This window comes from Hyaena hyaena, unplaced genomic scaffold, assembly GCF_003009895.1.
Source record: "Hyaena hyaena isolate Hyena2069 unplaced genomic scaffold, ASM300989v1 scaffold_892, whole genome shotgun sequence".
Classification (NCBI taxonomy): domain Eukaryota; kingdom Metazoa; phylum Chordata; class Mammalia; order Carnivora; family Hyaenidae; genus Hyaena; species Hyaena hyaena.
In genome coordinates, this window is record NW_024081509.1 from 579,045 (window position 1) to 593,538 (window position 14,494).

General features: G+C 39.3%; 1 protein-coding gene across 1 annotated transcript in view; it reads left to right on the forward strand.

The window, feature by feature from the left end:
- Positions 1-14,494, forward strand: part of NIPA1 (NIPA magnesium transporter 1) — a 76,883-nt gene that overhangs the window by 30,177 nt on the left and 32,212 nt on the right. The window contains exons 2-3 of the mRNA XM_039220247.1: positions 12,263-12,310; positions 13,283-13,373. Coding sequence (XP_039076178.1) covers positions 12,263-12,310; positions 13,283-13,373 — 139 coding nt within the window. The remainder of the gene's footprint in view (positions 1-12,262; positions 12,311-13,282; positions 13,374-14,494) is intronic.

The window sequence follows — 14,494 nt, forward strand, 5'->3', positions numbered from 1 at the left end:
CTTTCTTTGTCTATTGTTGTAGTCTGTTTTAAAGTCTATTTTGTCTTATATAAGTATTGCTATGCCAGCTTTCTTTTTATTTGTATTTGCATGGGTTATTTTTTTCCATCCTTTCATTTTCAATATGTATATGTCTTTTGGTCTAAAGTGAGTCTCTTGTAAGTATGGATAGATGCTTATTTTTTTTTTTTTTTTTAAAGTTTTTTAATGTTTTATTTATTTTTGAGAGAGAGAGAGAGAGAGACAGCGTGAGCAGGGGAGGGTCAGAGAGAGAGGGAGACACAGAATCCGAAGACAGGCTCCAGGCTCTGAGCTGTCAGCACAGAGCCCGACGCGGGGCTCGAACCCACAGACTGTGAGATCAGGACCTGAGCCGAAGCCGGACGCCCAACCGGCTGAGCCACCCAGGTGCCCCTGTTTTTGTTTTTAATCCATTAAGCCACCCTATGTCTTTTGATTGGAGCATTTTGTCCATTTATGTTTCAAGTAATTATTGATAGACATGTACATGTTGTCATTTTGTTCATTGTTTTCTGTTCTTGTAGTTCTCTCTTCCTTTTTTTTTCCTTCTTGCTCTCTTTCTTTGTGATTCAGTGACTTTATCTAGTGTTACTGTTGGATTCCTTTTTATTTATTTTTTGTATACTCTAGTTTTATGGTTTGAGGTTACTCTGAGGCTCATATATAACATTCTATACATATAGCAGTCTATTTTAAGCTGATGGTTAGTTAAGTTCAAACACTATGTAAAAATACTACATTTTTACTTCACATTTTAATTTTTTGATGTCATATTTTACATTTTTAAATTTTGTGGATCTTTTACTAATTAGTTTAGACATAGTTGATTTTACTAATGTTGACTTTTAATCTTTATAAAAGCGTTTTAAACCACACTGAGATACCACCTCACGCTGGTCAGAGTGGCTAAAATGAACAAATCAGGAGACTATAGATGCTGGCAAGAATGTGGAGAAACGGGCACCCTCCTACACTGTTGGTGGGAATATAAACTGGTGCAGCCCCTCTGGAAAACAGTGCAGAGGTTCCTCAAAAAATTAACAATAGAACTCCCCTGTGACCCAGCAAGAGCACTCCTAGGGATCTACCCAAGGGATACAGGAGTGCTGATGCATAGGGGCACATGTACCCCAATGTTCATAGCAGCACTTTCAACAATAGCCAAATCATGGAAAGAGTCTAAGTGTCCATCAACTGATGAATGGATCAAGAAGATGTGGTTTATCTATACAATGGAATAGTAGATGGCAATGAGAAAGAATGAAATCTGGCCATTTGTAGCAACGTGGATGGAACCCGAGGCCGTTATGCTGAGTGAAATAAGGCAGGCAGAGGACAGATACCATATGTTTACACTTGTAAGTGGAGCAGGAGAAACTTAACGGAGGACCATGGGGGAGAAGGGGAAAAATAGTTGGGGAGAGGGAGAGAGGCAAACCATGAGAGACTCTTGAATACTGGAAACAAACTGAGGTCTGATGGGGATGTGGGATTGGGGAAGGGGGGTGATGGGCACTTGTTGGGATGAGCACTGGGTGTTATATGGAAACCACCTTGACAATAAACTATGAAAGAAAAAAAAGATAATAGCGTTTTAAGTGGCTCATCTACCATTTTTACTATATGTTTCCTTTTCTCTGAAATTTTCTTCTTTCATGATTTTCTTCTAGTTATGGCCTTTTCTTTCTCACTTAAAGAATTTACTTCAACATTTCTTATAAAGCTGATTTAGTGGTAATGAACTTCTTTAACTCTTGATTCCAAAACTCTGTATATCTCCAATTCTGAATGATAACCTTGCCAGGTAGGATATTCTCAATAGGTTTTTTTCCTTTCAGTACTTTGAATATATCATTGTACTCCCTTCTGGTCTGCAGAGTTTCTGCTGAAAATCAGCTGACAGACTTATGGTGGCTCTCTCGCATGTAACTAATTGCTTTTTCCTTGCTGCTTTTAAGATTTTGTCTTTAATTTCTTATATTTTAATAAATATGTGTCTTCATATGGACATCTTTGGGCTCATCTTTTGACCTCTTTACTTCCTCGATCTGGGTGTATGTTTCTTTCCCCAGATTAGAAATGTTTTCAGCTATGTTTTTATTCAAATAACTTTCTGCCTTTTTTTCTCTCTCTCTTCTCTTTCTTGGACCTTTGTAATGTAAATGTTAGTGTTTGATTCTTTCCCAGGGGTTCCCTAAAGTATCTTTTTAAGATCCTTCCTTCCTTTTTGCTATTATACTACCTTCTCTTCCAGATTCCTGATTTGTCGTGTATTATGTAATCTGGTGTTGATTCTGCTTAGTATATCTTTTATTTCAGTTATTGTATTCTTTACCTCTGATTGGACTTTTTAATATTTTCTATTTTTTGTTGAAGTTGTCAATGAGATTATTCACTCCTCTCCCAAGTTTGGTGAGTATCTTTATGACCATTATTTTGAACCACTTGTCAGGTAGCTTGCTTATCTGCAATTCATTTATTTTTTTCTTGAGGTTTTTGTCTTGTTCTTTCATTTGGACCATGTTCCTCTGTCTCCTCATTTTGCCTAACTCTCTGTGTTTATTTCTGTGCATTCTTCTGTTCTTGAAAGAGGGGCTTTATATATAAGGTCTCCTTTGGGGCCCAGAAGCACCATCCCGCCTGGTTATCAGAACCAGGTGTTCCAGGGATATCACCTCTGTGAGTTTCTTTTTTTTAAATTTTTTAAAAATGTTTCTTATTTATTTATGAGAGAGAGATACAGCGTGAGCAGGGGAGGGTCAAAGAGAGAGGGAGACACAGAATCTGAAACAGTCTCCAGGCTCTGAGCTAGCTGTCAGCACAGAGCCCAACACAGGGCTCGAGCCCACAAACTGTGAGATCATGACTTGAGCCGAAGTTGGATGCTTAACCAACTGAGCCACCCAGGTGCCCCACCTCTGTGAGTTTCATATACCCTCCTATCATTATTGAGCCATGACTGCTGTGGGCACACTGGTGAGCTTGACTGGCCCCTGGTGTGGCTGACTGTGAAACCAGGCCACTATTGTTGTGGGTGTGCTGGTGGGCAAGCATACTCCTCCTTCTCTTCTGCCCTGTGGGAACCCCTAGAGGGTGTCGTTTCAGCTGATGCTTCCCACCAGGTGCTGTGGGGGTGGGAGTTAGGTGGAAGCCACTTGGGAAGTGTGCTTACTTAGGTGGGCAGGTTAGGTAGGGTGAGTCCCCAGGGTGGGGAGAGTGGTGCTAGCAAGATAGATAGAAGTTACCAGAAATGGTGCCCACCAACACCAAGTCAGCTAATTAGAAGGAGAATAATAAAAATTGTACCACCACTTCCATTCCTAGAGAAAGTTCTTATAGATCCCTGCCCTCTAGCAGATACCCTAAAATTAGTCAAATAACCTCCTTCATGCACTGTCCAATTACTTTTCAAACTTTTGGCTCTATGCTGAGTCATGGAGTGAGTGGTATAGCACTCTGGCCCTTTAAGATTGGAGTCCAAATATCCTGTAGCCCTTTGGCTCTTCCAGAGTTAGGCTGGACTGATTCTCAAAGTCAGATTTCATATGGGCTCATCTTCTCAGTGCTGGTCCTTAGGGTAGGGGTGCCTGATGTGGGGCTTGATCCCCTTGCCCCTCAAGGATGACCTCCATTTTGTGATATCCCTCCTGCTTTTGGCTTGTTACTCTGGGGGCATGAGTTCCTACTAGACTCTCTGCCTTTCTTACCCATCTCTACATGGCTTTTTCATTATATCTTTAGTTGTAAAATAACTATTCTGTTAGTCTTCAGGTAGTTCTCCTAGAGTGTTCTCTAGGTAGCTGTGGTTTTAGTGTGCATGGGAAGAGGGGAGCTCAGGATCCTTCTGTTTTACCATTTGAATCTCAGCCTCCTGATATTGCCCCATTACTATATTTTTACATTATTTTTTTAGTGGTTGCTCTAGAACTTACCATATACATCTTAGAAAATCTACTTTGGGTTGACTGGGTGGCTCAGTCAGTTAAGCATCTGACTTCAGCTTAGGTCATGGTCTCCTGGTTCATGAGTTCGAGCCCCACATCAGGCTCTGTGCTGACAGCTCAAAGCCAGGAGCCTGCTTCTGATTCAGAGCCTCCCTCTCTCTCTGCCCCTCCCCGCTGACACTCTGTCTCTCTCTCAAAAATAAATAAACATTAAAAAAGAAAATCTACTTTAGACTTACACTAATTTAATTCTAGTTAGATACAGAAGCCTTCCATCTATATTGCTGTTTATTTGTTATTTATGTTACAAACCCAACAATATATTGTTGCTGTACATAATTAAAGTAATGCAAATTTTATATAATTTTATGTCCTAAGAAGTTTCCAAAATAAAAAAAAATACAGATTTATAGAATTTAATGTTAACCTTTTAAAAATTTGTTTTTATTTTTTAATTTTTAAAAAGAGAGAGAGCTAGGGAAGAGGGAAAGAGGGAGAGAGAGAATCTTAAGCTCCAGGTTGGACGCGGAGCCCAATGCAAGGTTGATCCCACAACCCTGGGATCATAACCTGTGCTAAAATCAAGAGCTAGGCACCCAACCAGCTGAGCCACCCAGGAACCCCATTGATATGTTAAGTTTTTTATTTACCATTCCTTCTTATGAATGCCATAAGAACAAATAAAGTTATCATAAGTTATCAAGTTACCATGTCCTTACTCAATAAAACTTTGCTCATACCCACATCCTTTATGTTGTTATTGTTAAATGTATTATAATTCTATATATCATAGATCCAACAACACAGTTACATGCATATTTATCCCACAGCTTTTTAAATCAGTTAAGGTGAGAAATAACAAATTTGTGTTTTGTAATTAAAAATTTTTATTTAGGGGCGCCTGGGTGGCTTAGTCGGTTGGGCGTCCGACTTTCGCTTAGGTCATGATCTCGCAGTTCGTGGGTTCGGGCCCCGCGTCGGGCTCTGTGCTGACTGCCAGCTCAGAGCCTGGAGCCTGTTTCAGTCTGTGACTCCCTCTCTCTCTGACCCTCCCCTGCTCATGCNCTCTTTGCCCTTGCCTACAGCAACTTCTTACTGAACTCAAGAAAACTAAATAGAAAATAATTTACATGGTTCAACTCCAGAAATCTGAATAGCTTACTATGGCCCCAGGCACTTTGACTGCCTTCTATAGAAAATCTGAATCGGGGCGCCTGGGTGGCTTAGTCGGTTAAGCGTCCGACTTTCGCTTAGGTCATGATCTCGCAGTTCGTGGGTTCGGGCCCCGCGTCGGGCTCTGTGCTGACTGCCAGCTCAGAGCCTGGAGCCTGTTTCAGTCTGTGACTCCCTCTCTCTCTGACCCTCCCCTGCTCATGCTGTCTCTCTCTCTCTCCTAGAAATAAAAAAATAAATAAATAAAAATAAAAATTTTTATTTAAATTTTAATTAAAATTTGCTGAGAAATTGTTAATTTACTGAGATTGTCTTGCATATTATCGTTCATTTTTCTATTGCTTCTCTTAAAATTTTTCTTCATCTTTGAGCATTTTTACCAACATGTGACTTGTGTGTGGAACTCTTTAGAATTCATTGAGCTTCTTGAATTTTTATCACATTTGGTAAATTTCAGTTCTTTTTTTTCCTTGAATGTTTTTCTTCTGTTTCCTCTCTTCTCTCCTGGTAGTAACATTATGACTGTTTATGTGTTTGATGTTGTCTCACATTTCTCTAAGGTTCTGTTCATTTTTCTTTATGCTTCCCCCTCCCTTCAGAGTGTACAGTCTTTATTAATCTATCTTCAAATTCACTAAATCCTTCTTTTGCCAAGAATATTAAAATTTGCTATTGATTTCTTTTTTTCATTCCAGTGATTGTACTTTTAAATTCTAGAATTTTAGTTTGGGGTTTTTTTTAAGTCATTTCTCTCTCTTTATTGATATTCTCTATTTGATGAGAAATTGTACTCATACATACTTTCTTTACTTCTTTAAGCATGGTTTCTTTACTTATTTGAACATATGTTTTTAAGTTTTTTACTTTAATTCCAGTTAGTAACTTGAACATATTTTTAATGGATGATTTGAGATTTTTGTGAAGTCTGAAATTAGGCCCTCTTACAAGTAGTTTTTGTTGCCTGCACTTCCCCTGTTTGTATAGTGTATGTAATATAGGTCACAGTCTCCTGGCTTTTTTGCATGTCTTATATTTGTGGGGGGTTCTTATTTTTATTATTACATGATCATACCATCCCCCAGAACTTTTCTCTTTGAACTTTTACACCTAATAAATAGAAACCAGCATCATTCAAGCATTTATAGTTTACTTTGTTCTTTGTTTCTGTTTCATGTGTAAGAAACAGAACAAGAATATTTTATCTATAATTATAATATAAATAAACAATAAGTTATTCATGAACATAAAATGTTCCTCATTTCTAGCATGCAGAATAAGCAGGAAAACTTTGCCCTTCTTCTTCCTGATTACTTAACCCCTAAGAGACCTACGAGGAGAAAGATGAAGACAAACTGTCAAGAACAAAAACATACAAAATCTCTGTAGAATGTTTCCTATACCCATCTTCTTAGTACATTTGAACACCAAAAAAAAAAAAAAAAGACAGTTTGAAATACACAGTTTTCACATCAAGAAGCACTGCCTGGAGAGTGACTTGATCAGAGATGGGGCCTCACCCAGCATCTCCTCCTGAAGTTGAATAGTACCTAGGTTACAGGAGATCTAGGTGGAGACCACTAGATCCAGTGGTCTAGGGCTCAAGGACCACTAGATGGCAATAGTGTCATTGTAAGATGGACTGCAGGTATTGTGGAGGCTCCAGGCCTTCCTGCCATGGGCGTTCTGGTTTATGATTCATAATGCTGGAAGCTCTTGACTTAGTTTGAATCTCAAGATGATAGGGAGTCATGGGGCTTAACATTTTCAGGCCTCTGTTGCTCTAGTAATTTTTTTATTGTGATAAAATATGCATGCCATAAAATTTACTATTTTAACCATTTTTAATTGTATAGTTTGGTTGTGTTAAGTACATTCATGTTGTGTGAAACATCATCACTATCCATCTCTAGAACTTTTTTATAATCTCTTCTGAAACACTGTATCCATTTAACAGTAACTCCTCATTCTCACTCCCAGCCCCTATTACATTCTATCTCTATGAAGGTGACTACTCTACCTTATGGTAAGTGCACTTATAAAATATTTGTCCTTTTTTGGCTGGCTATTTCACTTAGCATATTTTCTCCCAGTTTCATCTGTGTTGTAGCATGTATCAGAATTTCATTCCTCTTTAAAGCTGAGTAACAGTCTTTAAAAAAAATTTTTTTTAATGTTTTTTATTTATTTCTGAGAGAGAGAGACACAGCGTGAGCAGAGGAGGGTCAGAGAGAGGGACACACAGAATCTGAAACAGGCTCCAGGCTCTGAGCTAGCTATCAGCACAGAGCCCGACACGGGGCTCGAACCCACAAACCACGAGATCATGACGTGAGCCGAAGTTGGCTGCTCAACCGACTGAGCTACCCAGACGCCCCTGAATAACAGTCTTTCTTGTATTGTTTACTGCTTTTTCATATATAAGAAAAAGGATCATGTCCATTGTATTTTGTCTATTTGTTCACTCATCTGCTGTAGAATACTTGTTGTTTCCACCTTTTGTCTGTTCCGAATAATGCTACTATGAACAGTATACAAATAAATAGATGTTTAAGCCCCTGTTCTTTTGGATGTATACCCAGAAGTGGAATTGCTGGATCATATGGTGATCCTATATGTAACTCTTTGAGGAACTGTTATTCCCTTTTCCACTGTGGCTGCACCATTCTCCATTTTCACCAGCTATGCACATGGTTTCTAGTTTATACACATCCTTACCAACACTTGTTTTGTTTTTTTGAATAATAGTCACTTTAATGGGTGTAAAGTGATATGGTTTTGATTTGTGTTTCCCTAATGATTAGTGATGTTGAGCATCTGTTTGTGTGCTTATTAGCCATTTTTGTATCTTTCTGGAGAAATGCCTATTCAAGTCTTTTGGCCATTTTTCAATTGGGTTGTTTGTTTCATTGTTGTTGTGTCATGAATTTTGTTGATATCTGGACATTTTAGGTAATATATGATAGCAACTCTGGAATTTGATTGCCCTCCCTCTCTTGGTGGATTGTTGTTTGCTTGTTTATTTGTTTAGTGGAGTATTTTCGTAAAGTATAATTCACCTGCAGTGTGAAGCCTGTAATGACATACACCTCAGAGGGTACAGTCTTGGGTATGTGCACCTTTACTTGAAATGACCATGTGGGCTATCTTTTGACTGTTTCTTTGCCTAATTTTTATCTTGTCTGCCTCATTGGTTATCACATCTAGCTGTTAGCCTCTACTAATTGCTAGATGATTAGCCTGTTGCTTTAACAATGTTCTGGTATATGAATTGCTTCAAGTCTTGTCCAGTTAATCTCAGGCAGGTATATTTGTTGAGACTAGTTATTAGAAGTAGCCCTTGATCTCTCCAAGCATGAGACCTACACCCTACCTTCAGGCTTGGGACAGGGTGTCCCCATCAGGGCCTGTTGTACCTGGGATAGAGCCTCTGGGTAGGGGCCAGGTTGGAGAAAGAAGTCCCCCACACTCTTGGATACACCAACCAGGTATTTAGCCTTTTCAACTTGGAGGGAGTAAGAAATGCTGAAGGACTGGGGCACCTGAGTGGCTCAGTCAGTTAAGTGTCCGACTTTGGTTCAGGTCATGATCTCATGGTTCGTGGGTTTGAGCCCCACATCAGGTTCTGTCCTGGCAGTTCAGAGCCTGGAGCCCGTTTCAGATTCTGTGTCTCCCTCTCTGCCCCTCCCCCACTAATGCTCTGTCTCTCTTTCTCTCAAAAATAAATAAACTGTAAAAGAAATTTTTTTTAAAGAGAAATGCTGAAGGACTGCTCTTTCTAGTGATGAAAAACTAAAGGAAAAGGGGATCTCATTTTCTTGTTTACCAGCCCGGAGTGGAGCTTCTGTGAAGCTGAATTGCAGTTGGGGAGAAGATGAATAGGTCTTAGGTCATGTGCTAAGGGCTTACACTGTTCTCACTGGAAATTTAGTAGATTTTTCTTGAGTACACGTTTCTTCATTTGCTGTATGCTTTTAGGACAATTTCACAGAGACTTGAAAAACATTTTTAAAACTTTATTTGGCAGTTATTGTTGTTTCAGTGGGAAATTGGTCCATGGAGTTCCTCACACCAGCATTCTGGAAGTGGACTTCATGAACTTTCATTCTTAAAAATCAGCATGCAGAGGTGTGCCTGGCTTGCTTGGTCGGTAGAGCATGTGACAATTGTCATGAATCAAGCCCCACATTGGGCAAGGAGCCTATTTAAAATAAAAACTAAAAAAGTATTTTTTAATATAGTATTCATTTTGGGGATACTGGGACATTCTTTTTTTATTTATTTATTTTTTTAGTGTTAATTATTTTTGAAGAGACAGCGTGAGTGGGGGAGGGGCAGAGAGCGAGGCAGGCTCTGAAGCAGGCTCCAGGCTCCAAGCTATCAGCACAGAGCCCGATGCAGGGCTTGAATTCACAAGCTGTGAGATCATGACTTAACCTGAAGTCAGACAACTTACTGACTGAGCCACCCAGGCACCCCAGGGTATTCTTTTAAGTAGACACAGTTTGAGTAGCACATTCAGGAAATTCAACATGGATTCTGTACTAATAGCTGATAACTATTCTACAGCGCTTACTGGAAGGGGCTTTCTTAGGTTCAGCTGTACCTTCCTACTGAAAGGACAATATGGTCCACATTTGCCTCAGATACACTCAGGACACTATGGACAGGAGCCATAGCTAGTGCTGTGCCCTCTCCTGCTGGGGGTTGGCAGCAGAGGCAAAGCATGTCTCAGGGGTCTGGAGGCAGAGCTGCAGTAGGCAATGCCACAGCAGCCCTGTCTTATGAGTCCTATGCCCCCTAGAGTAAAGTCACAGAGGCAGAGCTCCCAAACCCCACAGGACACTCAGGGGAGCCCAAGTAATAGGGTCTCCACTAGGTGTTCACAGACCTTCAATCAGGTGCCATTTGTCCATCAGAGGTCATTTCTAAGTGCTATCCTCTGGCCACATGGCTGTCAGCTTTCTGGAGCCAGAAAGCAAACCTTGAGTCATATTCTCACATAGAAAGAGAAGGAGTTTTATAAGTCTTTTCTTGACAACAATCCATATTTAGATTTTGCCAGTTGCCCTAAAACTGTCCTTTATAGCAACCTTTTTTCCCCCCATTTAGCATCTTATGTGTTGAGTTACTGTCTTAGCTTTCTTTTATCTGCAACAGTTCTTTAGCCTTTCTTTGTCTTTAGGACCTTGTGTTTTAAAACATTTTTTAATGTTTATTTATTTTTGAGTGCACGAGCAGGGGAGAGGCAGAGGGAGAAACAGAATCCAAAGCAAGCTCTAGGCTCTGAACTGTCAGCACAGAGCCTGAAGTGGGGCTTGAACTCACTAACTGTGTGATCATGACCTGAGCCGAAGTCTGACTCTTAACTGACTGAGCCACCCAGGCGCCACAGGACCTTTCCTTTTTTAGAGTGCAAGTCAGTAAGTTCATAGCCTATTTCACAGTTTCCTCACATTTTGATTCAAGTGATGCACTTTGGCAGGAATACCAGATAAGACATTGTATCCTTCTTAATATATCCTCTCAGGAGGCATGTGATATTGGTTTGTCCCATTGCTGATGATAACTTTGACCACTTGGTTAAGATAATGTCTGTCAGGGTCTATAGCGCACTGTAAAGATAAGTTTTTTTCTTCATAACTAATGAAAAACTGATGGAGGTGATTAAGAGAGACTATGTGGCAATCTTACATTCCTCAACAAACTTTTATCCACTTGCTTTAGTATCCATTAATGATTCTTGCCTAAATTGGTTTTAACTGTGATGTTGCCAAATGATGATATTCCAACTCCTCCATTCTTCCTACTCTGTCATTACTTTCTAGCCCCATTTCATTGTTTTCAGGTACATATTATAATACCTGTAGTTCTGTTCCTCCATGAATCATGCTGACTTCCTGTGTTCATTATACTAAATTACTAAGAATTAAAATGTCCAATTAGAATTAGGTACTTTATTTTTTAAAAAGTAATTTCCCTTCAAAAGTAAACACAGAGTCATTTTTTTTTTAGTATAGCTGACACATAATGTTACATTAGTTTCAGTTGTATAATTTAGTGATTTGACAAGTTTATACATTATGGTGTGTTCACCGCTACCATCTATCCCATTACATCCCTGTTGTAACATCATTTATTACTAAATGGGAGAATATATTTACAAGCATTATATCTGATAAGGGTTAATATCCAAAACATTAAGATATAAGATATCTTCACAGAACTTATACAACTCAAGACCAAAAAAACACCAATGTGGTTAAAAAATGGACAGAGGATCTGAATAGACATTTTTCCAAAGAAGATATACAGGTGACCAAGAGACACAGAAAGATGCTCAACATCACTTGTCATCATGGAAATGCAAATCAAAACCACAATGAGATATTACCTCATACCTATTAGAATGGTTAAAATCTAGAATTAGGTACTTTAACGTGAAGTGAACAAACATGTCAGACAAGCATTTTGACATATCTGAAGTGGGACAAATCTGTGTCTCAAAGGTTGGGAGACCATCTTGCTGCAGGTTCCTACTACAGGCAAGAAGAAGGAACCCATATGACAGGGAGGCCTGGACATCTGCTCATGTTTCTGTCTGACTATGCATGGGATATATGAGGGTAACCTAAGAGAATGCAAGAAACTGTGTAAAATATCAGGTCACTGAGAGAAAAGGTCTCCTGCCCAAATGTTGAAAAAAGAGTTTTAAATTATGAAAATTGACTAATTTGTTTAAACACCGAGTAATTGAGTCCTATGCTTATAAAATTATCATATAAATAAATGGGTTACAGTAAATGCATGAGAGAACCGGACTTCAACATAAAACTTCATGCCAAATAGTATTTGTGTCTCTGGGTGGCATCATGAGCCCAAACACGTTTTTTTAATAAAGGTTTCACTTGTTTGGGTTAGCTTGTGTTCAATGTAAAAAATATCTGTATTTGCGACTTTTAGTGGTTTCTCATGCTGCTATTTATAGACTACCTTAAAGATTCTTAAAATGGTGATTAAGCAGTATGGTATTCAATATTCTTTCAATTTTATTTCCATTTTAAAGTATATAGTTCATAAACCTCTTGCTTTGTACTTTTCTGACTTTTTATCTCACTCTTTCATAGGTACTTCCTATTTAACAGACATCGTGTGGTGGGCAGGCACGATTGCAAGTAAGTACCCAGTGTGATGAACAGCTTTCTTAAGATCAGTCATTCCTCTGACAGGACTGCAGAGGTTGGAATGAGTCTGGCTCCATTCTTTGGACTGAGGACCAGGGTGGCAGTCACTGTTGGGAGGAGGTAGAGGGTCCTACTGCCTGAAATAAGCCCTGAATTTAGTCCAGGTCAGACTGTCCTCGATCCAAAGGAATTAAAATAGCTGCTGCTTACTCGTCTATAGTCAGGCGGTTGGCATTTGGTGAAATTTCTTGTTTTGTTGAACATAATTGGATTTACAAAGAAGAGTTTCTTCACTCATTCTGATAAAAGAGGTGATCATGTTCAGAGGTTTATGCTGTCATATAAAAATTAGTAAGATTAGAATTCAGGCCCCTAAATATGTAAAGAAAAACTATACCAGAAAATTCAACAATGTTATGAGGTTTATTTGTCACACATTGTCTTTTAGGCAAGATGTGACCTACCAGATGTTGTTTCCTTTCATTGAGGAGCTCATCTTTAAATTCTGTCTTAGTATAGCCCTGGGTACAGTCCTATGCAGGCAGTCATGTTTCTACTTGGTATACCAGCAGCATGTCATTATGGCCCAGTGGTCTATACTGGAGTAAGTCCCAGGCCATTGAAGGGACACAGAAAATTCTACCTGAATAGTTGTAAAACAAGGATGTGTTAAGGAGAAAGTGGAAATATACTTTGTTGCACCCACTGTCAATCATGGCCATTTAGTTTGGGATTTCCACAGAGGAAACTAGTCTTCTAACTGATTGGGTCCGTGACACTCTGGGGCCTGCTGTCACTTGCCCTTAGAACCCTTAATTATGCAAATAATGCCCCACATTTGCTTCCTTACAAGTAATGAAAAAGAAATAGCCCTTTCAGAACAGTTCCTTGCTCATTTAAACTCTGACCATTGTTGAAAGAGAGCTGCAATTGCAAGTGGTATCCTTGTGATTCTCTTGACAGTGGCTGTTGGCCAGATTGGAAACTTCCTGGCTTACACGGCGGTCCCCACAGTCCTGGTGACTCCACTGGGTGCCCTTGGAGTGCCATTTGGGTGAGAGCTGGGAGTCTGTTTTTGTTTTTAATATGTAGTTTAAAAAAAGACTTTCCATTTTAATTGCCTCTGTAATAGTAAAAGCAAAATTGTAACTGTAATTGTAACTTCAGTATTCTACTCTATATGGTGTAATTTTATCCCTTCAAATTTCATTTTGTAAATTATTAACCTTTCTTGTAGAAATTTGCTTTGGTATATTTCAGACCCTAAGTATGCATGGACATCAGTAAGTGAGATCATATCATTCTTCTGGTCTTTGCCCTTGAAGACTTCTTAGAGACTAGAGTCTTCCTGGTGTCTTGGCAAGTGATTCTGAGAAATCATTAAGCAAAACTAGTCAGTTACTGCTTTATTTGGGTGGCTAGCATCCTCTACCAGACACTGGACAATTCTCCCATTCCACCCTGGAAAATTATAGAGTTGGGACAAATGACACATGGGCATAAGTGGGTGTAAAATAGAATTTATGACTTATAACAGTCAACAGAGCATGGATCCCCACAGCCAGGAGAAGGGTTTTTGTTTGGTCCAGAGGGAAATGAGGGAGGTGGGGCTTTGGGTTTTTTGTAGTTAGAAAGTGAGTGGGGTGGAGATTCTCACACTCAGGTGGGGCTTGCGTGGTTTGAAATTTCTGCCAGTGCCAGTGCCAGGTACTGAGGACACCAAAGGTCTAAGGGTATGAGCAGGCTATCTTTTAGGTTGCACAGAGGTAGGGCAAAGGGAAAAAGGTAAGACTGGGGACTTGAAGGCTGCCAGCCTTCCACATGCATTACAAGTGGAGTCTTTTTATTACATTTGGCTTACCTACAAAAATGATTTTATGAGACATTTATTAAATAGCTCAATACATATCCTCCTGTGAACCTAGTTATATTCTGTTTTATCTTTGGAGAAGTTATTAATAAATAGAGATAGAAGAGAAATAAAATCCAAGTTTCTAACTCATTTGTTTATTGGTATTCTGCTGTATTCCAGACAGACTCCCAAATCCTTTCAGAGAAGTGTGTCTATGATTACATTTAAATTGTACTTTAAAGTCAATTAGGCTTTAAAATTCTGTAGCCTAGTAGCAACATGGATGGACCTTGAGGGTGTTATGCTTAGCGAAATAAGTCAGG